This window comes from Astyanax mexicanus, chromosome 23 (assembly GCF_023375975.1).
Source record: "Astyanax mexicanus isolate ESR-SI-001 chromosome 23, AstMex3_surface, whole genome shotgun sequence".
In the NCBI taxonomy this organism is placed as follows: Eukaryota; Metazoa; Chordata; class Actinopteri; order Characiformes; family Acestrorhamphidae; genus Astyanax; species Astyanax mexicanus.
The window spans coordinates 16,518,763-16,541,989 of NC_064430.1; the positions used below are offsets into that span (position 1 = coordinate 16,518,763).

General features: G+C 37.2%; 2 protein-coding genes across 6 annotated transcripts; both read left to right on the forward strand.

Annotated features, from left to right (window-relative positions):
* Positions 1-949: 949 nt before the first annotated feature.
* Positions 950-22,370, forward strand: rpgrb (retinitis pigmentosa GTPase regulator b). Of its 5 annotated transcripts, XM_049471090.1 has the most exons (17): positions 968-1,130; positions 2,733-2,858; positions 3,013-3,105; positions 3,729-3,791; positions 3,956-4,114; positions 5,334-5,483; positions 6,059-6,217; positions 6,440-6,595; positions 7,600-7,724; positions 7,840-8,031; positions 9,408-9,597; positions 9,724-9,833; positions 10,780-10,839; positions 19,337-19,567; positions 19,835-19,874; positions 20,268-20,374; positions 20,867-22,370. In XM_049471090.1, the coding sequence occupies exons 1-17, from the start codon at positions 968-970 to the stop codon at positions 21,059-21,061; spliced, it is 2,319 nt and encodes a 772-aa protein (XP_049327047.1). In that variant the 3' UTR covers positions 21,062-22,370. The 5 variants fall into 5 exon arrangements, with proteins under 5 accessions (XP_007259447.3, XP_049327045.1, XP_015463891.3 ...); XM_007259385.4 differs by lacking the exons at positions 19,835-19,874; positions 20,268-20,374; positions 20,867-22,370 and adding exons at positions 13,280-13,952; positions 18,999-19,043 and having other exon boundaries at positions 950-1,130; positions 19,337-19,430; XM_049471088.1 differs by lacking the exons at positions 19,835-19,874; positions 20,268-20,374; positions 20,867-22,370 and adding exons at positions 13,277-13,952; positions 18,999-19,043 and having other exon boundaries at positions 951-1,130; positions 19,337-19,430.
* Positions 13,959-16,792, forward strand: LOC125787204 (uncharacterized). The gene has a single exon (XM_049471091.1). It carries the CDS (start codon positions 14,249-14,251, stop codon positions 16,199-16,201), a length of 1,953 nt encoding a protein of 650 aa, XP_049327048.1. The 5' UTR covers positions 13,959-14,248; the 3' UTR covers positions 16,202-16,792.
* Positions 22,371-23,227: the final 857 nt, after the last annotated feature.

Consider the following 23,227-nt stretch of genomic DNA (forward strand, 5'->3'; position numbering starts at 1 on the left):
ACGGGAAATTTACGGGAAAATACTAATACGGGAGGACGGCGGGAAAGAGGAGTAAAATACGGTAGTTTCCCGGCCAAAACGGGAGACTTGACAGGTATGTAAGAGCCCACTTAAAAATGATGATTTCTTTGATTTTTACCAAATTAAAAACCTCTGGAATATAATCAAGAGGAAGATGGATAATCACAAGCCATCAAATCAAGCTGAACTGCTTGAAGTTTTGCACCAGGAGTGGCATAAAATTATCCAAAAGCAGTGTGTAAGACTGGAGGAGGAGAACATGCCATGATGCATGAAAACCAGGGTTATTTCACCAAATATTAATTTATGAACTCTTAAAACTTAATGAGTATGAACTTGTTTTCTTCACATTATTTGAGGTCTGAAAGTTCTTCATAGTTTTTGTTATTTCAGCCATTTCTCATTTTCTGCAAATACATGCTCTAAATGACAATATTGTAATTTGGAATTAGGAAAAAATGTTGTCCGTAGTTTATAGAATAAAACAACAATGTTAATTTTACTCAAACGTATACCTATAAATAGCAAAATCAGAAAAAAACTGGTTCAGAAACTAAAGTGGCCTCTTTTTTTTTTCCAGAGCTATAAATTAGACTTTTAGGGGAATTTCCCTATCTAACCTAAAAGATCAATTCAAAGAGAGCAAGAAAATACATAATAATACATATTTATATCTGGGAACTTCGTGCTCGTTTCGGCTCCACTCGGTTCACGCAATGCAACATGGGTATGCACGCCAGGGTGTGTTTGAAACCTAACAAATGCTGCCTTCTTAGGTAGGATACTGAGGCAGGCACCCAGTCATAGCTGAATTAAATTTTGTGATCTATTCTTCTGTTTTTTTTTGGGGGGGGGGGGGGGGGGCGGTAAAATCCTAGCAGCTAATGACAACATAGATAAACGCTTATATCCAGCACCTGCATCACTACACTGCCTTATATGTAAGATGTGGGCAACAAGGTATCAAGTGAGCAGTTCGTGTGTTTCGGATTGGAACACGCCCCAAATTAGTATCTCCCCCCTGAAACACAGTGGACAGGCAGAGCGCCGCGGCTATAAGCTCATTAAAAGTGCTGGGATGGCCGGAGAGGCCGAGGATGACATACCTGGTAGGCTGAACAGTTTAAATATTGTTTTTCTAAATACATGTTCAGTAGCTAGGAGCATTTTTGGTGTTGGTTGACATAGTTACAGCCCTGCTTGTGTTACCGTTAGCCAGCTAACCTAACACTAACCCAGCTAGCGTTAGATGTCAGTAAGGGAGTAACGTTAGGTGCAAAAGCCTCGTGTTTAAAATGCTGAAGATAATTCGCTAATCATTACATTAACATAAAGAATATATCTATTTATTTATTTGTTTGACAGTTGTTAATTTCTCCTCACTATCATTTAGCAGTGTTGTGTTAGAAGCAGAAGAGAAGTAGCTGCTGTATGTTGTCAGGGGCAACCATGCCATGTGGTAACGCCTCTCTCTATTTCTATCTCTCTATATTTCTTTCTTTATTTGTCTAACTGTATGTTCACTCCTTTTTGTCTCTCTGTATTTCCTTCTATCTTTTTCTCTTTCTATATTTCTCTCTCTTTTTCTCTCTATTTATCTGTCTTATCCTTCTCTGTTTCCCTCTCTCTTTTTTCTCTTTCTATTTCTCTGTTTTTCTCTGTTTCTCTCTCTTGATTTCCCTCTCTCTATTTATATCTCTCTTTCTCTATTTTTCTCTCTATCTATTTCTCTCTCTATTTCTATTTCTATTATTCCTATCTCAATTTATCTCTTTATTTCTCTCTGTGTGTCTGTCTCTTTATTTTTCTCTCTCTCTCTGTTTTTCTCTCTATTTATCTCACTCTATTTCTTTCATTATTTCTCTCTCTATTTTCTCTCTCTCTCTCTCTCTCTCTCTCTCTCTTTATTTATCTGTCTTTTCCTTTGTGTCCCTCTCTCTATCTCTCTCTCTATTTGTTTCTCCTCTCCCTCTCTTCCATTTGGATTTGAGGTTTTTAAGATCTTTTAATGATACAAAGTCTTTCCCTCTCACTGATCCCTAAAAAAAAATCAAGGTAAAAAGAGTAATATTTAGAGACACTACCTCAATTTAAAAATCAGTTCTCTCAGATACATTAATTGTTCTTTAAGTGTAACCAACAAATTGCAAAGTAGTGTTTAATTAAGGGGAACAACTTAAATTATTTAATTGAGGAATGCTTTGAAAAAAAATAGGATTTTTAAAATGAGGGTACAACTTCTTAAAAGAAAACGGAAGTTTATAGATTTTAATACAAATTTTTAAATTAAATTGAGAGAATATATGCAGCAAACGTTTCAAAGGAATCTGTGAGAAAAGGTTTGTTAAATATAGAAAACACATTCAAGTGAGAATACAGATTGTTAAATTGAGGATAGAACTTAATGAAATTAGAGAATGGATTGATCTGTTATGAGTTGGCCTGGATGGCATGGCCAAAATGTATGTTCCCATAATGAACCCTTATTGTACAGTGTTACATTTAAAGTTAAGGTAACAGATTTTGTCTCTCAATATAATTTATACTTTGACATTGGGCTTTATACTGAAGAAATACCAATATGTTTAGTAAAAAGAGTCCATCTTTCAAATCTGACACTGATTTTACATTGATATTTATCCTCATCCTAAAACATACAGTATTTGGCTACTAAGCTATGAACTTTTAATTTGTTAATTCATTTGTTGCAGAATCAGGAGCAGTCTTCACGTTTGGCAAAAGTAAATTTGCAGATAATGCCCCCAGCAAGTTCTGGTTAAAAAATGATATCCCTTTGAAGGTAGCTTGTGGAGATGAACACACAGCACTTATTACAGGTATGTAAAGATAGTGGTTTTATTATTATTATTATTATTATTATTATTATTTTATCTAAACATTATAAACATCTGTGTTAAGTAGTAGAATATTGAAAATTTTGATCCAGTATGTCTCATCAAGTATATTTAATCTGTTTTTTTTTTTCTGTAGAGAGTGGGAAATTGTTCATGTTTGGAAGTAGTAACTGGGGACAGTTAGGTCTTGGAATAAAGACCAGTGTGAATAAACCTACATGTGTGAAAGGTATGGCTATTTGAATTGTACTCAGGTTAGAAAGGGCAGATGCAAAGCACATTTATTCATAAAATTGCATATACAAGGAGAGCTTAATTTGTATAAAATGATTTTCTAAATAAAATATGATATATATTTGCAGGAAATGTATTGAAAAGAAGATTAAATGTAAAAATTAAAGAAAGTTAAATACAATTTATTATAATAAATAAAGGGCATAAGGTAAAGGCAGTGGATAATAAATAGTGAGGTGATATAAAGTGTTTTCTCTGAAGGCTGTGATCCAACATCACACTTTTTCACAGTAATAACACTTATGAAATACAGTAGCTAAAGTACCTTTAGTTATAGATATAGATAGAGTGCTTTTAGGCTGGGTAGTGGGAAAGAACAAAGCCACAGATTTGAGTTCTTCTAAATCCCAATCTGGAGTGGTCTATAATCTAGTTTAATCCAGGAAGCTTTGGGAAGGCGATTGTTGAGCCAATGCTAATATAACTTTATATATTGAAGAATACTTTGTTTTTATACAATCCCTTTCTTGGTTACTGAGTAAGCAATGACCTGTTCTTAAATCTGTGTATGTAATATGTTCAGTAAACCTTTAACATTTTCTTTTTTGATTATTTCAGCTTTGAAATCGGAAAAAGTTAAGCTTGTTGCTTGTGGAAGGACGCACACACTTGTTTACACATGTATGTATTTTTTTTTTATATTATTTTTTACAATATTAAAAATCAGGCTCGCTACTTGCTGGCTGAAGTGCTGGCCTACAATACATTTCTCTAACAGTCAAAAGTATTTTTAATGAGGCAGTGAGTCTCTGGGGAAGTAACACTGTTTTTGCTTGTGTCTTCAGCACGCGGTAACCTGTATGCAGCCGGTGGGAACGATGAAGGCCAGCTTGGTCTCGGTCACTATGAGGAAAGAACCTCGTTCCACCTGGTTGACTTCTTCACCAAACTTGGACCAATCAAAATGCTTGCTGCTGGCTCCAACACATCGGCTGCCCTTATGCGTGAGAGTCTTCTCTCTCTTTGCCTCATACTGTAATTAAGTGCAAATTACAGAATATGTTCAGACCTGATTTTGTTGCCATTGTAAGGTAATAAATCATGAGGTGTGTGAATTTAAAAAAGGACATGAGTATGCCCTTTGGAAATAGGTTGAGATGTTGAACCCAGTCTTTTCTCTGCAGTTATACAATTATATATTAAATTAATAGCATAGGTAATTGTTGAATTACATTTGCATTACATTTACATTTTGAATACTTTACCCCAAATGCACACAAATAAATATTTTGACTGAAATTAAACAAAATGAAACATTTAGCCAAAGTCTGACTTTTTTTTTAAATATTCCAGCAGATTTACTAGCAAAGTACAATACATGTATCTCAGTAGGGCTATTCTAATCATAAATGCATTTCAGCAGCTCTTTTTTAGTTACACATGTAACTAACCACCAATCTACCTTAGCAGTTAGATTTTTAATAATAAATGTACCACAATATTGCTATTCTAATTATAAAAGTACCTCAGTATTGCTATTCTAATCATAAATTTACCTCCATATTGCTATTCTAACCATTAATGTGCCTTAGTACTGCTATTCTAGTCAAAAATGTATTTCACAGCTCTTTTCACACTCGTCACACATTTAGCTAGCTACCTACCTCAGCGGTGCACATTTAGTCATAAATTTACCTCAGTATTGTTATTGTAGTCATACATTTATTTCAGCAGTTGTTTTTTTAATCGTAATTTGACTTAATTTGACATTTGTATGACCAAATTAAACACATACAAATACAAGCTGAAAATTGTTAAACTGTGTCTTGTTTTGAGAAAAAAATGAGAGCACAGTAATAATCTGCAGATTTGACAAAAGTTTACAGATTGTTTCAATAAACAAGTTAAAATATTTAAAATGTATTAATTATACATTGCTTTTATTAATCCTGGCAATTTTAATCAGTCATGTTGCTAGAAATATTTGACTTTTCCATCTAGTGAATGTGTTTCTTAACATCCCTGCCAAAGTAAAGAACTAGTAGATGTATGTGGACAGTGATAGCTGCAACAGTTATTAATAGTTAAATTAAATAGTTTTTAATGTAAAAGGAGAATAAAAAGCCTTAGGAGTTAAGCCATGGTAAATTTATGTGTCAATGTTATATACTTCTTTTGCGTCATGTTCTCTCTTTTTCTTTCTTCTGTTTTTTTTCCCTATAGAGGATGGAAAGCTGTATGTGTGGGGTGATAACTCGGAAGGCCAGATTGGTTTGGGTAAGGAGGCTGGTGCTGCGACTCCTCGGGACCTTTCTGTTGGGAGACGAGTGGCCTGGGTTTCCTGTGGCTACTACCACTCTGCCTTTGTCACAGGTATAACCACTCACATTAAGATATTTCATAGTGAGGTACTCTCCCAGGGGGCATTTAGGCAAAAAATCTAATGTGAGTTTTCATTTACAACTTGATATGTGTCATAGACAGGTTTGAATTTACAATTGACACATTTTATACTAACAGATGAGAAACACAAGGCATACTTATCGGTATTTGTTTAATGATGTTTTGTTTCAGAAACAAAAGGACAGCACAGGAATAAACTGTTCAAGAAAAATCTGCAAATTTAACAGAATTTCCTTGCATGTTTGTATGTGCTATATGTTAAAAATTATTATTATCAGCTAAAATGTGTCATTCATTGTTACTGGCAAAAAACGCATAAAAGCCTAAAAATTTATGCTGTTTGTTAAATACAGATACAAATTCAGAGACTAGGGTTAATATGATGTAAACATGTTCCTAGTTCATTATTGCCAACTTCTGTTTAATGATCAAAACAGCTTGACTTGATCTGTGGATTTGATAATTAACCTGAATGGATAAAAAAACAGTAGTCATGCTGTACTGTGATCCATGTTGCTAAGTAGCAGTTTTGTTGTCTGGTTTAGTGGATGGGGCCTTGTTTACGTTCGGGGAGAGGGACAGCGGAAAGCTTGGACTATCCCCAGCTCAGCTGCCCAACCACAAAGTGCCTCAGCACGTAGAGGGTATCTCTGATAGGGTTCTACAGGTGGCCTGTGGGGGAGGACACACCGTGGCTCTAACTGGTATGTAATTAATTTCAGTAACTGTCTCAAAGGAGTTGACTGCTTTAGCCACAAGTCTTGTGGTCATCTCTCTCTCACTCTCTCTATCTGTCTCATTCTCGCTGTACTATAACCACTCCATTCTACAATCATATATGGTTGTCACTCTTCAGTGAAAGCCTTTGAGTCCTTCATGATGAGTGTTTCTGTCTTTGTGTGTGTGTGTGTGTGTGTGTGACTCAGAGGATTATCTATATTCATTTGGCCTGGGTCAGTTTGGCCAACTGGGTCATGGCACATTTATCTTCGAGGCCCGTTTGCCCAGAGAGGTCGAGCACTTCCGCAAGGGGAGGGTGAAACACATCACATGTGGAGAGAATCATACCGCAGTTATCACAGGTATGACATGGATTCATAGCAGCACAATTTAACACAATGTTTGTTTCAATTCAAATGGCCTATAAATTTTGTTTAAATTATGTGAGAAGATAAAAAGATGAAAGGACAGTTTAAACAAATGGAACATGTATTTAAACAGTAAACTTAGGTTCCTTACTGTATTAAATCTCTTTGCAACATAGTGCAAGTGCCTAATTTCGGTTAACTAATCCTGAATTCATTTCTTATGTTCATTGTTTAAACTGGAAAACACTCATCAATGTAACACAGCCACAAGGTCAAGAGTGAAACGCAAGCAGAGAAGATGCTACACTAGATTTTAGCATGCACACCCCTCTGTAGCCTAATAGAGAGAGGCAGTAAGAGCACTGTCTCGCGAAGCTCTTTAACTGTACCGTGGAGCTCATACTGTCTCGTGGAGCTTTTTAACTGTACCGCGAAGCTCACCTACTGTCGCACGGAGCTTATTAACTGTATCGCGGAGCTCATACTGTTGCACGGAGCTCTGTAACTGTATCGCGCAACAGTAGCTTCACCCATGAAAATGAGAATTGATTCTGAATCGTTCAATGTTAGAATCGCGATTCGAGCTAGAATCGTTTTTTTCCTGCACCACTAATGTTTGTCTAATTTTACTATTTGTCCAGATAGGGATGGGTGGGCTGGTAAAACTATTGTATCGTGATATTTAATGTAACTGTCACAATACACAACATTCAGCGTATTTTTGCAGAACAAAATTGCAATGGCAATGGCAATTTAAAAAACTACAGTTATTTTACTACAGTTTTGCTTATTTTTATTTATTTTTTAATTTTCTTTTGCCATTGTCAATCAAATAATAATTTTGATTGCCAAAAAAATCAGCGCATCCCTAGTTACATCACAGTTAACTAATTATTTTAGAAATAATAAAAACACTAAAACTTTTGGCTAGAAATATTAAACAAATATGAGCTTATGATTTTCTTTAGGTCTTACATTAACATGCACACTGATTTCAGAAAGTGGCGTTCTGTACACGTTTGGAGATGGCCGTCATGGGAAGCTGGGTCTAGGAGAAGAAAATTTCACCAATCAGTTCAGGCCGACACTGTGTCCACGATTCCTCAAATATAATGTGCAATCTGTAAGTTTTATAAGTTCTATATTTCCAAATGATCATGGTCACTCTCAGCTTTATACATCAATCCACTCCACATCCACATCTTATTCTCTGGGATGTGTGTGTTTATCGATGCTAGGTTACATGTGGTGGATGTCATATGCTGGTACTGGCCAAACCTCGATTAAAAGGATCAGAAGACATTATCCTAGAGGATGATGATATCACTGAGGACTACTTTGAAAAGACCTACACAGAACTTCTTGGAGAGACAGTCACTCAGCCCAGTCTGAACAGAAGTCTCTCGGCCCGGGTCAGACGCAGGGAGAGGGTAGGTCAACTAGGTTTATTATAAGTTCTACAGAAATTACAAAAAGAAATTGGATTCTTATTTGCATATTTACCTAACTGGTATGTTTGAAATGGCCTTGATTGTCTACTTATAGTGTAATTAATGTAATATGCTGTTAAGTTATTTTATTTTTATTTTTTTAAGCCCTCATAGGACAGGATTAGTTTCTTAAGGGGTCTCTTGGTTAATTTTTTTTTTTTATGGGGGGGTCCTCTGTGATTTTATTCCCGTCCGGAACGACCATGTATGTGTTTTTCTCAGACATCCTCTGAGAAAATTACAGGCTGAATTATATTCCTGTCCAGCTGCACATCTCTGAGTTTCGGCACCTTTTTTTAATAAAATAGCTATTTGACCACTGCCATGCACCGTAATTACACTTTGGGTGCGCGTTTCCACGAAGATCCATGTAAACACAACAGTGAGTGAAAATGGAGAAGATAGTGAACCAAGTCCTAAGTGTAGGAAATACAAATTTGCCCCAAACCTCCAAAAATAAATAAGTCCGTGTCTCTTCACTGCTCCAGTGTCTTTTAGAGCACTTAGAGGCCGCCATCGTGCTCCATGTGCGAAACCTGATATCACTTGACAATGCGATGTCGTGACCGAGAAAGCCAAAAAAACTCACTGGTCCTCCTGTTTTTTCAGTTGCAGTCCTAATGCAGGAGTTCTGTGTGTGAAATATTTTTAACAGACGCCCCCCCTGAGAAACTAATCACATCTGGATAGGGCTTAAGAAAAATATAACAAAAAAGTTCTTACAATTAAAGAGATTAATTACTTTTTTCATGTAAACATGGTCAAATTCAAATTAACATATAAATTCTTATTATATTTACATCTCAATTACAGATATAATAAAGTAGAATTCCCTAAAAAATAACAAAATCCTGCACATGTGAATGTCTCCTATAATCCAGCAAAAGCTGTCTAAAGACCTTAAAGTTTAGCTGTTAAGATGCAGAAAAACATGTATTTAATCAGAAGACTCACCAATAGAAAACACAAATGGAGGGCCTGATAAAAGTATGCGTGACTAACTGACTTATTGAAAAATAAACATCAGATTAGTCAACAAAAAATTTTCACTGGGTAATGTTTTGAGACATTGATTGTGTGCAAACTTAAGATTGTTTAGTCTGTTTGTGTGCTGTGTGCTCATTATATACAGTTTTTCGATATGTACACTTATGTTTATGTGCTACACTTGTTTTTTTTTTTAACTTATTGACTAAATGGAAAAAAGTTATTGACAGATTATTTAAGTACGAAATTAATTATTAGTGGAAGCTCTATTGCTTAATTTGTATACAGATGTTAGCATAGCCTCTCACATATGCTTTTCTGCTTTTTAGGAGCGATCTCCAGACCAGTTTGGGGTGATGTTCCGCACTCTTCCGCCTCTTAGTTCAGATTACCTCAGTGCGTCTCTGCCTGTTTCTGGTCAAACCTTGCCCCCACGATTGCTCCCCAAAGTTACCCCAGAGTTACAAAGCAAGATGGCATCCAACGGCTTTCAGAAAAATGGCCTTCACCACAAACCTGGTAATAAACAGATGGTGGAGATTGGTGGCTTTAATGAAAGAAAGCTGTTCCTTACATTACTTATTATAATTCGCTTTAGCTACCTGTAATTTTCACCTGTTTATTTGCTTTTTTGTCTTTTTATAGGTAAGGTTACGGAAAAGGATGAAGTTGATGGAAAAAGGTCTGGGGTGGAAAGCAGTGAGGACAGTGAAAGTGTGAAGGATTTGGGAGATACTACAGACTTTTTAAATGTAGTGAGTACCAAAGCAATTGATTATATACACTACATGTCATCAAATCAGATGTATCTGTATTTGCAGCTTGATTTAGAAAAGGTAAAAAGATGTAATTAATTCTGTGTAGATTTTTGGAGTGCAGAGACATCACCATTATCAGACTCAGACAGTTACATAACTATAACAGCCTAGCTACCGTATTTTTTGCACTATAATGCCTTCTCCTTTAATCCTTTAATTTTTATCAGTGTACCTTATGTATGAATTTTACCAGTCAGATTATAAGAAGCAGTAAAGCCAACTCATGTTAAAACAAGCTACGTGGGACAAACCACTCGTTAATATCGCCTTGTCTTACTGGAACACTTAGGGTTCCTCAATTTAGCACTGTCGGGTGGCACTAGCAGTTAAGCAGTTAGCTGAATTATGCTAATTCTCCAATCTAAGCTTACTGTAAATAAACAGAAGTGCTTTACTCACCCAAATAAACAGTCTTCAGGAGAGAAATCTGTGTAGATTAATATCCAGTGCTCGTTTGACTTGTCTGACTCTTCTGAAGTGTTTTTTTTTTTTTTTTAGAATTACAGTTTTGTTTATGTAACTTAGGTCTGAATTAGCTATTAGTGTCATATGTATAAAAATAAACCAGGAAATAGACGTTTATTGATAGTGCGTCTTATATTATGGTAAAACGAGAGAGGTAGATGGTAACATAGACACAATTGTACTCTAAAACACTGGCATCCATCTGCTCCACCACCCACAAACCTGAGTCATTGTGTGCAGTGTGCCGGACAACCACACCAGCATATGTCAATATGAGAATTAATAGATGGATAGATTTTTTTTTAAGTAGTTTTAACCAATATAAAATGTTAGATTATGTATATTATATATAATATATCTGTCTATTGTAGTAGAGAAAGCTTAATGGATAATGTTTCATTTCTTTCTGCACTGATAGACACATGTAATGAAGCTGGACCCTGGTGAGAAGTCTCTAACATTGTCTCCTATTCAGAAGGTAAGGGCTGGATTGATTCACAGTAACTGGTATTTGGGGAAAAACACTGCAGATTAAAAAAATCGCTGCAGATTAATAAAAACTGTCAAAATGTCTCTTAAAATACTGCTATTATTTATTATGCCTGTAGAATGCATAATGGTTTAGAGCACATGAAGATAGGCTTTACTGTATTTGATGTTTCACAAGCATTAGATTTAAAGTTAATTTTAATTTCCCCACTCTGGTTAAACAGTTAAACACATAATTTCTAGGGGGGTTCAGGTCAAAGTTTTTTTTTTTTTTTTACCACCTGGTCTAATTTATGTACCTTAATGCTGACTATCGGTCGATGCCTGTCTGATCCAAGCTTATGCAGAATGTGTTGTTAGTTAGAACTGGGCGATATATCGAGATTGAAAAAATAACAATATATTTTCCTATGCGATATAAAACGAGACAATATTGTGTATATCGCGCCCCCTATCACCTAGGAGAGATACGGAGCTCATTCAGACAGCGTTCTCTATAAACACACAGTGATGGCAGAACTCGACTTAGCAAAACAGCAGCACGTCTCATGTTCTGAGATCATAGCACGGATAAACCACAGCAGTGTGAAGCATCACCACTGAACTAAACACTGATCTTTAGAGCAGACACACCCACTCTAACCTGAACTGACCAATCAGCTCCTTCACATGGGTATGAGAATTGAACTGGCACTGTTTCAGCCCAGATTTACAGAAAATTCAAACTGCATATTTATTTACTTTTTCTTAAGCACTTTAGATGCTCTTTTTTCAAAAGCACAATTTAATTTTTTATATATCCCTTGTTTTTAGGCTACTTTAAGTGGAAATAGATTTAATGTGAGGAATTGTTTAATATATATGTGTATATATATATATATATATATATTCATAATTAGTATAATTTAAAATGACTTTCAGTTGTTGATTATATAAAATGCTGCTAGAACTGCTAGGCTACTCTAATATACAGGATACGGCACTGAATTATAAAAGTACCAATATAAAATGTGGAACATGTGGCTTTGTCTCAAAAGTATCTTTTTGATATTACCTTATGGGATGAAAAAATATCGAGATATATATTGTATATCGAGATTTTAATCCATATCGCCCAGCCCTATTGTTAATTAATACCAGTGAACACTGCATTTATTTTATTGAATTACAGTGTTTTATATCTGACTGATCTACCTTACCATCCAGCTCTTAATGTCTCTTTAAAATTGGTTTAGAACCCAAATAGAACCCAACAGTGTTGTTTCAAGACAGTTTATTCACATATTCTATCCACATTATAAAATAGAAAAAATGTACAAACTGAGTACTTTTGGCTGTATATACAAAAATGGCAGAAAACAAATGCAAAAAAAACTAAAACTTTGAACTAAAAATACCTTTTGTTCAGTGTACTGTTTATTTTTGCTGTGTCACATTTACAACAAGGTGATGAGCTGAGCTAAGCTAAGCATAGGTTATTTTCTTACTCAAACTCTCCATTCCACCTTAAATGCAGCAGAAGTTCTATGCTGCTGTTGAGATGTACACAGTATAACAACTTCTGCACTGTTTAAGGTGGAATTGAGAGTTAGAATTAGTTGTCATATTCCACTGTAAAACAGCTGCACATTTTGTATAAAGACCCTAAGAAGTGTTTTATTACCTTCTAAGAAGTTCCTCACTGTGGCAGCTGAGAATTAAGTCTGTTTATGAAGCCTACAGGATGCCAGGGTGCAGGCACTCTGCGACAATGAAACTAACAATAAGGGAACAGCATTTGGTCTGATACATAGTATATCTGCTGCACTGTTTAAGGAGGAATTTAGAGCTTGAGAATTATAAGCCTACCTGAGCCAACCTTATTTTGGCTGCTAAATGATGACATTTCCACACTTATCAGTTAAAGTAAAGTTTTTTAAGGTCACAGATGAACACTTTCTAAGGTAGTGTTTGGAAAAATGGGAAACAGAACAGGTGAGTGCAATGCTTTTTTTAAAAAAAAAGAAAATATTTCTGACTATCACATATTGCAGTAAGTGGTATCTAAGAAACATACCTGTTTATGAAGCCTACAGGATGCTAGTGGGAAGACACTCTGCGACAACAAAACTAAAGATTAGGAAACAGCATTAACCGAGTTCATTAGAATGCCTGATTTAGCCACAATACAATCTACTGGATAGATTTGGACATCCCTAGTAATTTTTCTCTCTAGATTTTTCCAACCTATGCCAATATTTATTTTATTCTATTTTATTTTTGTTTAGCATTTCCTTTCTTTGCATGGCTTTCTTTGCATTTACATTACATTTCTCTTTCATTATTTGTTTTTCAGCTTTGACTTCATCCTGCACTGCATGTTCACTTGTTGTTCTGTCTCTAATTTCCCCCTTTTTGTTCTCTGCTTTCACTTGGGGCTTGGATAGAAGAAGGTTAAGGTTGTGAAAAAGCACGGTAAGGAGACAGGACAGCCAGCACCTCAACACCTCACCCGCTCGATAAGCCAGGAAAAGCCTGTTTCTCGGAAGGCCTTGCCCACGGAGTTACTGAGAAGCCCTGGTGGCAAGTCACTTGGTTCTCCATACACCAGGAGCCCCTACCAAAGCTCCCAAAGCTGTGGTAGTGATAAGGAGAATGCGCTGTTAGATTTGAAGGAAGGCAGGCCTACAGGGCATAAAAGGGACAGTAAATTAAAAGTTGTAAAAGGGGCCCAGCAAAAAAGCCTGGCTGATATTAGCAAAAGTAAGCCTATGTCTCACACCCCCAAACACAAAGAAGGGCAAAGGCAGTTAACAGATACTGGAAGCATGAGTAAATCAGACACTAAACAACCTAAACGAAAATCCCAGCAAAGACAAGAAGACTTAAGCAAGCCTGGGACTAAACCTCATTTAGCTGAAGTAAAACGTCCAGTTATAGACGCTGAGTCACGCAAATCAAAAGAAAAGGCTGCATACCGGCAAGAAGATTCAGACTTAAGTGGTTTAAAATTTCACCAGCACTCTGAGGCCAAAAGGCAGAAAAACACTGAGGAGAAAAAGCAAGGAAAGACTGAGGGAAAAGAAAACATGGCAAAGAAGAAGACTAAAGAATATCAAACAGGTAAAACGATAACTAGAGATGTTGTGTCTAAAAGCACACCTGCAAAACACTCACAATTAGAACCTAAGGACAAGGCATTTGATGCAAATGTGAGGAGTAAACCAATAGTTGTGAAAAGCAAATCGCCAGATGCTACAGTTGAATCAAACATAACGTCAGCTTTAAAAAATCCTGTCAGAAAGGATGGTGAAAAGTCAGTAGATGATAGCACTAAGTGGAAACAGCCTGTGCAAGTTCAGGAACCTACTAAAAAGACTAAAGCTACACCAAGCCAGAAGGCAACAAAGGCTAAGCTCATGGACACTGAATCAGTATCCAGTGCAACAGAATCTGAATTAAAGCAGAACCTTGTGAAGGGGGTAGCCTCGTTTATTCAAGACATGGGACCAGAGAGTCCAGTGCGCCTGCTGAAAGAGGTGACCACTAGGCAGTTCCAGTCCAAAGGAACAGCTAGCAACACTTCATTGTCCCCAACAGAAACACATTCAGGTAGGCCAAGTCCAAAAGTACCTGCTGACAGAAATGACAGGACTCTTTCAGATGCCTCCTCCATTACTTTTGAGGCTTCAGATGCTCCAGAAGAGCGTCCAGGCAAAAGAACAGCAGTTACCATTAACGTATTGCCTGAAACTCCACCTTCAGGTGAGGAAACAGAAGAAGACCTAAAAAGACCTCAGTCTGGGTCTGAGGACCAGCAATCTGAGGAGGAGAAAAGTACAGATAGTCAAGATAGCGGGGAACAGGAGGGGGACAGGGATGAGACTGACCAGATCACATCAAAGGAAGAGGATGAGGAAGAAGAGGAGGAAGCGGGAGAGCAAGAGAGCAGGGATGTGACAGAAAGTGAGCAATCAAAGGGGGAAAGAGGATTGATGAAAGGAAATGAGGAAAGCAGCAGTGTGGAAGATGATGAGGAAGAAAGTAAGACCATTGGGGGTTCAAGTAGTAATGATGATGAAGAACAGGAGGAAGAGGAGGAGCAGGACAAGGACACAACGACAGGAGTGTCAAGCAAAGAGGAGGAAAGTGAGGTAGAAGAGGATGAGAAAGACAGTGAAAATGAGGCAGAGGAAAGGGAGGAGAGTGAGGCAGAGTCAGATGAGGTAAGCAGCAGTGTAGACGAGAAGGGAGAGGAGGAAGACGAAATGAGTGAGAAGAGTGGAAAAGGGGAAGAGAGTGAGGATGAAGAGCAAGAGGAGAAAGAAAGCATAGTGAGTGAGGATGAGGAAGAACAAGAAAAAGAAAGTGGCACAGAATCCAGGGAAGAGGCAGAAAGTCAGAGTGAGCAAGAGGAGGGAGAAGAAGAAGAAGAAGAGGAAGAGTCAGATGAGAAAGATAGTGAAGATGAGGAGGAAAGAGCATCATTGGAAAATGAGAGTGAGATTGAGGATGCTAGCAGAGAGGGGAGTGAGGTTGAAGAGGAAGGAGAAGATGAAGAAGAACAAGAAAAGAGTACTTCTGAAGAGGAGGAGGAGGAGAGGAAAGAAGATAGTGAGACAGCAGATGAAGAGGAGGAGGAGGAGGAGGGAGATGAAGGGGAAAGTGGGGAAAGAAGTGCTAGTGATGAAAGTGAGGAAAGTGGAGCGGGAGAGGAGGAGAGTGGAGAATCAGAAGGTGAAGGGGAGGAGGAGGAAGAGGAGGAGGAACAAAGTGGCAAAGGGGAGCAAGAGCAAAGTGAAGAAGATTCAGAATCAGAGGAGGAGAGTGAAAAAGAAGTTGAGGAAGACGATGAGAATGAAGGAGCAGAAGAAGATAGTGAAGTAGAGGGGGAGGAGCAGGAGGAAGAAGACGAGGGAGTTGAAGAAGATGAGGAAGATGCAGGTGCTGAAGAAGATGAAGATGAGGAAGTTGAAGGAGCTGAAGAAGAGGGAGCTGAAGAAGAGGGAATCGAAGAAGATGAGGAGGAGGGAGCTGAAGATGAAGAAGAAAAGGAGGAGGAAAGTGGTGAGGAGCAAGAAGAAGAGAATGAAGCTGAGAATGAGGAGGAGGAAGAAGAGGAGGACAAGCAGGGTGAAGAGGAGGCAGAAGATGAAGGAGAACAAGATGATGAAGAAGCAGAAGAAGAGGAGAATGAAGAAGAAGAAGAACCACCTAAGAAAGTACCTAAATCAAGGCAAAATATCAAGAAAACAAAACAGTCAGGCAAGCCAGAACGGGGCTCTTCTAGACGAAGCCAGTCAAACTCTGATTCCCAGGAGCCTCAGCAGTTCTGGGATGATGTTCTACCTCAATACCTCAATTTAAAATAATCCACAATCTAAACCCCAAACAGTTTCATTTGCGGAGTTGCCAGTGAGTTTTATTTGTTTAGTATTGCATGTGTATACGCTGACATGCCAAACATCATGGAACAGGAGCTAGTAAAGTAGTAAAGCAGTAAAGTGCTTACACCTCACTAACAGTCTACTTTTACACCTAGCGTCTACGTTGTGTACGTCGCAAAGGAGCTTACAAATATATGTATGTTGATTGGGCGTCGTGGTCTGGGAGTAAATTATGTTAAGGTACATTTTAGGCGTATTGCTATCTTGGCAATGGAAAACTCAGAGGGGCCACTGACTGATTTAAACCCTGACAACAGTCAGACGTTCATTGCTATCTTGGCAATGCAGGTGAGCTGTGTTGGCTAAACGCGCATACACTCCTGTTCATTAACAATAAACAGAATAGAAAATAAAATAACATTCCCAAAATGTTCCCAAAAAATGACCTGCTCACACACCTTCAGAGCGTGAACAAGAAGGTCCATTTTCTCTGCTGAAAAGCACAGAGGTGCTGCACCATTCAAATAGTAAAGCGCCAAAGTCAGAGCGCACCCTCAGTCTTCCAGGGAATAGCATTATTATAGAACATTATTATAGAATATTTTTTCATGTTACACCCTAAACACACCCATGTTTAATTAAGAGAATTAGTACATGCCTTTTGCGAATTTCGAAATGCACAAGGTTAATTTTTACCCTACCAATGACCCAAGAAGTGATCTTTTTCTTGTGATCTTTTTTCATACGTAAGGCACACTGGATTATAAGTCTCATTTTATGAGACACTATATAAGGAACTGTTCATTTAGCAGGTCCTGCCGCTGGATGGTGGTGTTAAGTAAAGCTAAGCTAAGTAAACAAAACTTGCAAAAAAAAACTTTCCTTAAAGTAAAATGAGCGCTGGATGTTTAATTTAGACAGATTTTTACCTCATTTTGGTAAGAAAAGCTGCCATTTATTTACAGTAAGCTTAGATTCCTGAATTTCTCCAGCACTAAGCTGGAGCATAAGCATTAGCAGCTAACTGCTCCAGCACTGCTAGCTGAGGTGAGGAGCAGACTACAAGCTAATAATACTCACCTCTGTATAGGAAAATAGCAAGTGCGCTTAGAGGCTAATGCTAATGCTGGTCCTGCAGTGCTGGCCAGGGTTAGCAGCAGGCTACAGGCTGATAATACTCACCTCTGAATGGGGAAATGGTGGTTAGCGGCTAATGCTAATGCTACTCTAGCCCCGGTGCTAGAGATCTAAACTGAAACTCCTGAATAGGAGTGGCTTTACTGCTCCTTACAACCTGACTGGTAGAATTCATACATAAGGTGCACTGTTGATTTTTTTAAATATTAAAGGATTTTAAGTGCGCCTTATAGTGCGAAAAATACTGTACATATCAGTAACAATTCAGCAACAAAGGTTGATCATTGACTGTTAAAAAATAAATAACCAACAATTTAGGGACAATGATGGGATCGACAACAAACATTAACTGTAAAAAAAAAAAAAAAAAAAAAAAAAAACATCCACAACAACATGCCGTCTGCTATCCCATGACAAACTACTACATGCTATCCCATGACATTTGGCATGTCAAGGTATATACCATTTTCAAGGTACCTCTGCTGCTTGTATGTATACTGCTGCACAATTTATCAGCTGTCTCATTCCAAGTGTACTTTTATATTAAGCCAATAGCAATAGTTAGGTAGAAAGTAGGCGTAGCTAATACTGTACTGTATTGTGTTTCCTCACTTCACCTCATTCAAAGTCATCTTACCTTTGTGTATATCTCTTTGAACATCCATTATTTCTGGTATTTCATACTTGTCATCATTTAAGTGCCTTCGGGCTTATAAACGTTGGAATCAGCCTTTCTATCATGTCATGTCCTTGTTAGGATACCATCATTTTTGTTGATTTTCAGTGTTTTTCAACATGCCATTGATTCCAGACTATTTTGTAAGTTGTAAGGTATGCGTAATTGGCTGAGATGCATATTTCATTTAATTTAATTTAAAGCATTTCACAGAATGCTGCAGCCGAAGTCATTTTCTATGGAACCCATAATTTTATGCTGTTGTCATAGGTGACAAGTTTGTTTTTATTGTTTTCATGCTTCCTGCTAATGCCTTGCTTTTTATTATTGCTTTGTTAATCTTTCACTGTTTTCTTACTTTCCTACATGTTTCTTTTTTGTCGCTTTTTACATCCTTCTGCTTTTATCTTTTAATAAAAACAAATTCATTTCTGGCATAAAAGTTAAATATATTATTTTTTTCTTGATGTGTGTATCAATATATACACTATATATATATCAATATATACAATATATACACTGATCAGCTATATGACAAATTAATGCCAACTCCTAGCTTCTACACTCATGGTTAGTTTGGTCAGATTTTACTTACTTTACAATATAGCAGCACTCAATCAGAGCAGCTATTATTTTATTGTTATTTTGGTCATTCTTAGCACTGCAGTGACTGCACTGACGTAGTGTTGGTGTGTTATTGTAAGTGTGTGTTGTGCTGGTATGAGTAGTGGATCAGACACAGCAGTGCTGCTGGAGTTTTTAAACGTTGTATTCTGTATTATTACAGTAGAACTACAAAGTGTTTAGAACTACAATGAGTCTAGAAACAAGGAAAGGGTGTTAGCATTACGGCTGATCTGTGTATATTTATAAAAAGCAGGTCATGTTGTATTCGTTATGAGGGCAATAAGAGGTTGGGGATATTTGTCTAGATTTGGTCTGGTACAACAACAATTATTTGTACAATAGGCATGAAAGTTCAGAAGCTGAGTGGAATGCATTTGCGCTGGCCAGGTGAGAACTCTTCAATATGCCCACCCTTAGTGGACAGTTTAATATTATTCATCAGTAAATCCTATGCATCTTGTGTTAGTTAGTTTGTTTAGTGAGTATATGTGTGTTTGTGTGATTGACAGATAATCAGAGTACTGTTTTTAGGTGTGTATCCCCCTCTTTCTCTTGCCCTGACTCTTTTATTTCCCCCATTGTAATTATTAATTGTCTCTAGCTCATACCTGGTTTAAATAAACACATCTTTTTGATTCTTGTGTCTTTTTGTTTGTTTCTTCCTGTGTGATCTTCTGCAGGACTATAGACCCAGAACCATAGAGCTTAGCGATGATGAGACAAATGGAGAGGAAGATCAAACAGAGGATGAGGAGGAAGATGATGATGACGATGAGGAGGAGGACGATGAAGAGGAAGAAGAGGAGGAGGAGGAAGAACATAAGGGAAAAAATGATGAAAAGGAAGGAGATGGAAAAGAACCTCTTGGAAAACTAGAGCAGCAAGAGATCAATACACAACCACTACCTCAGGTGACCTAAATCTTTAAAGGCGAAATCCATTCTTTATTGTTTTGAGAAGACAAAGACTTTTCCAGTGTGTATGTTTGTGTGTGTGTGTGTGTGTGTGTAAATGCTTAAACTAATTCATCCACTTACACATACACATTTATTTATGAACAAAAAATCGTTATCACCTTCCATTACTTTACTTTAACATTATTTAACTTATGTTTTCCTGTGTAATAAGTAAATGTGTTTCCGTTATATTAAATATATTTATTCATCTGCCTTATGCAGCAAAGGGAAGAGGCTTCTGTTCCTGATGGACCAATCAAAGGTCAGTTTGAGAGTTAATTGTACTCTTTGATTGAATATATGACTGTATTACTGTTATCGTATTTTTTGGACTATAATGCATACTTAAAATCCTTTCATTTTCCCAAAAATTGACAGTACGTCTTATAATATGGTGCACCTTATGTATGAATTCTACCAGTCTGGTTGTAAGAATTAGTAAAGCCATTCTGCCAAAGTACAGCGCTATATAGGAGTTTCAGTGAAGTTTCTCCAGCACCAAGGCTGGAGCAGTATTAACATTAGCTGCTAACCGCAGCGCTAGTTGCTTCACCGTTCAGAGGCGAGTATTTCAGACTGTAGCCTATGTGTTAAATCTGGGATGAAGAATATTGGTTATCAAATTTTGATTCCCTGATGACTTGATTGTTTTTAGATGGTGGCGCTAAAGACACTGCTAGTCCACTTATAGAAGAGAAACAACCAACCCAAAATGAAGCCAAGCAGGAGAAATCAAGAAGCATTTTTGGGTCCAACCGCAAGGTACGTGAATTACTTGTATAAATCAGTAATCACAGTAATTATTATATCATTGTTGCTTAGAATAATAATTTACTGGGTGCCGAGTGGTCCAGTGGGCTAAGCACTGCCACTATAATCGGAATATTGCTAGTTCGAATCCCGATCATGCAGCTTGCCATCAGCTGCTGGAGCCCTGGGAGAGAACAATTGGCCTTGCTCTCTCTGGGTGGGTATATGGCGCGCTTTCCTCTCATCACTTCTAGGGTGATGTCAATCAGCACAAGGCATCTGTGAGCTGATGTATCAGAACCGAGTCGCTGCGCTTTCCTTCAAGCGCTGTGATGCTATTTAGCAATGCTGCATCAGCAGCGCTTCCAACATGTTTTGGAGGAGGCATGTGCTAGTTTGAATGGGTGGGAAAATCAGCCAAGCTAAATTAGGGAGAACACATTGGAGAAAAATAATAATAAAAAGAATATTAATTTACTTGCACTGCCTTTTTTATGGCTTCAGCTCTCTCTGTTCAAGCGGAGGTCTTCCATCAAAGACAAAGCAGAAGACCCCCTGGAAAGCACTACATCTGCCAAGACTTCCAGTGAACCCCCTTCGGTCAGGTCAGACAGTGGAGACCCAGAAAAGAGCTCCAGTGTTGAAGACCCCATTCCCCGGCCCCTCCGGTCCCGCTCAGCCTCCTGCAGCCTGCTGTAACTGCGGGCAGCCTTCGCCTGACCCCTGGATTCCAGAAGTTCCTTCAGGCCTGAATGCTGAGAACTCCTAATCTGAGCAATAACGGACAGAGATCATCCAGAAATCCAAACCAGGAACACACAGTTTCAGTTAATAAGGGACATTAAACTTTTATCTATTATATTTTATCTTTCAGGTCCTCTACAATCTTTGAGCACTTTGAAGGCCTGCTGGATTTTTAGTTTTTTTTTTTTTTTAGACAATTTTCCCCCATCCCCCTACACAGGCAAGATTGATAAAAAAATACAATTGGTATATATGGACTCATACATAATATACAGCTCTGGAAAAAAATAAGAGACCAAAATGATGAGTTTCTTTGATTTTACTAATTTAAATACCTCTGGAATACAATCAAGAGGAAGATGGATCCAAAAGCAGTGTGTAAGACTGGTGGAGGAGAGCATGCCAAGATTAATGACAACTGTGATTAAAAACCAGGGTTATTCCACCAAATATGGATTTCTGAACTCTTAAAACTTTATAAATATGAACTGTGTTTTCTTTACATTATTTGAGGTCTGAAAGCTCTGCATCTTTTTTGTATTTCAGCCATTTCTCATTTTCTGCAAATAAATGCTCTAATAACAATATTTTTATTAGGAATTTGGGAGAAATGTCCGTAGTTTATAGAATAAAACAACAATGTTTATTTTACTCAAACATATACATATAAATAGCAAAATCAGAGAAACTGATTCAGAAACTGAAGTGGTCTCTTAATTTTTTCCAGAGCTGTATTTTTATATTTATATAAACAATCTATATATAGATTGTCGAAATAATAAATTGTCGAAAAAAAAAAACCTTATAAACAGGCTACTATTGTTATGTGTCTCCAATTGACAACTCAAGGCAGCAGCATCTGGATGTAGGGATTAGCATTGACTGCCATAATGTGCCTTGCAAACCTAAACAAACACTACAAAGCTATTGACATTTTCAGAGCCATATGCACAATGGGAGCCATATGACTTTTGGTACGTCTTTTTACATTTCATGATTTCTGAGTTTTATCATGATGTTTATTTTAGGTAGTGATTTTACTGCATGTGGTGTGTGTCATACAATGTATATAAGATGTGTTTAATATCTAAATATATACAATTACTTATTTATGCTTAGTCAAGTTTTCTTACAGCACCTTTGCATGTTTTGCTAGTAGGGTAACCTTAAAACTTTCGATTTTTCGATTACCAGCGGACATTTTATGTGTTCTTCCACATAGTGTGTTGAATGTGTAAAGTAAAGATTGTACATTTGATCTATACATTTGTGTTTTCTGATTATAATTTGGTGGATTTTTACAAAACCAGCACAAATGGATACTATTTATTTAGCAGTTTTGTCAATGTGAATTGTCCCTTTAGATTTGTCTATATTATTGCATATAATATGATCTAACGTATCATCAGATTGTCATCCAACAACTAAATAAAGAGAACCCAGTTAATGAAATGAGACAAAAATATTATACAATGTAATTTTTAATTATCCAATATTACATATTTGTAAGTTGCAAAAGTAAGCACACTTCTAGGATTAGCAGTTAGTTTAAAGGTAGAAGAATTTAGAGACAAATGTTCGTCATCCCATTGATCGAAATCAGGTGTGAGAGGGAGGTGCCTGTTTTATTTAAAGAACAGGAATCTATCAAAGACTGTTCTTCACGACACATGTTTGTGGAAGTGTATCATGGCACAAGCAAAGGACCCCAAAAAACTCTTGTTAATGCTCATCAGGCTGAAAAATATTTCAAAATCTCTAAAAAGTTTGGACTCCACCAGTCCAGACTCAGACAGATTATGTACAAATGTACAATTATAAGGAAATTCTAGACCATTGTTACCCTTCCCGGAAGTGGTCACAAACAAAAGAGGCATTTATTAGTAGGCAAGGGCACAAAGAACCCCAGGGTAACATCTGAGCAACTGAAGGCCTTTTATTCTAATTTCATGTCAAGTATGTCGTAAATAGAAATGTGTATAGGTGCAAGAATATGTAACACATTATATTTGACTGTTTATATTCTTACGATATTCTTGTTGTGACTTAACTAAAACTGTTTTTTGTTTTTTCATTTGTTAACTTAGGGCAATGTTATGCAGGTAGAACACTGTTGATCAA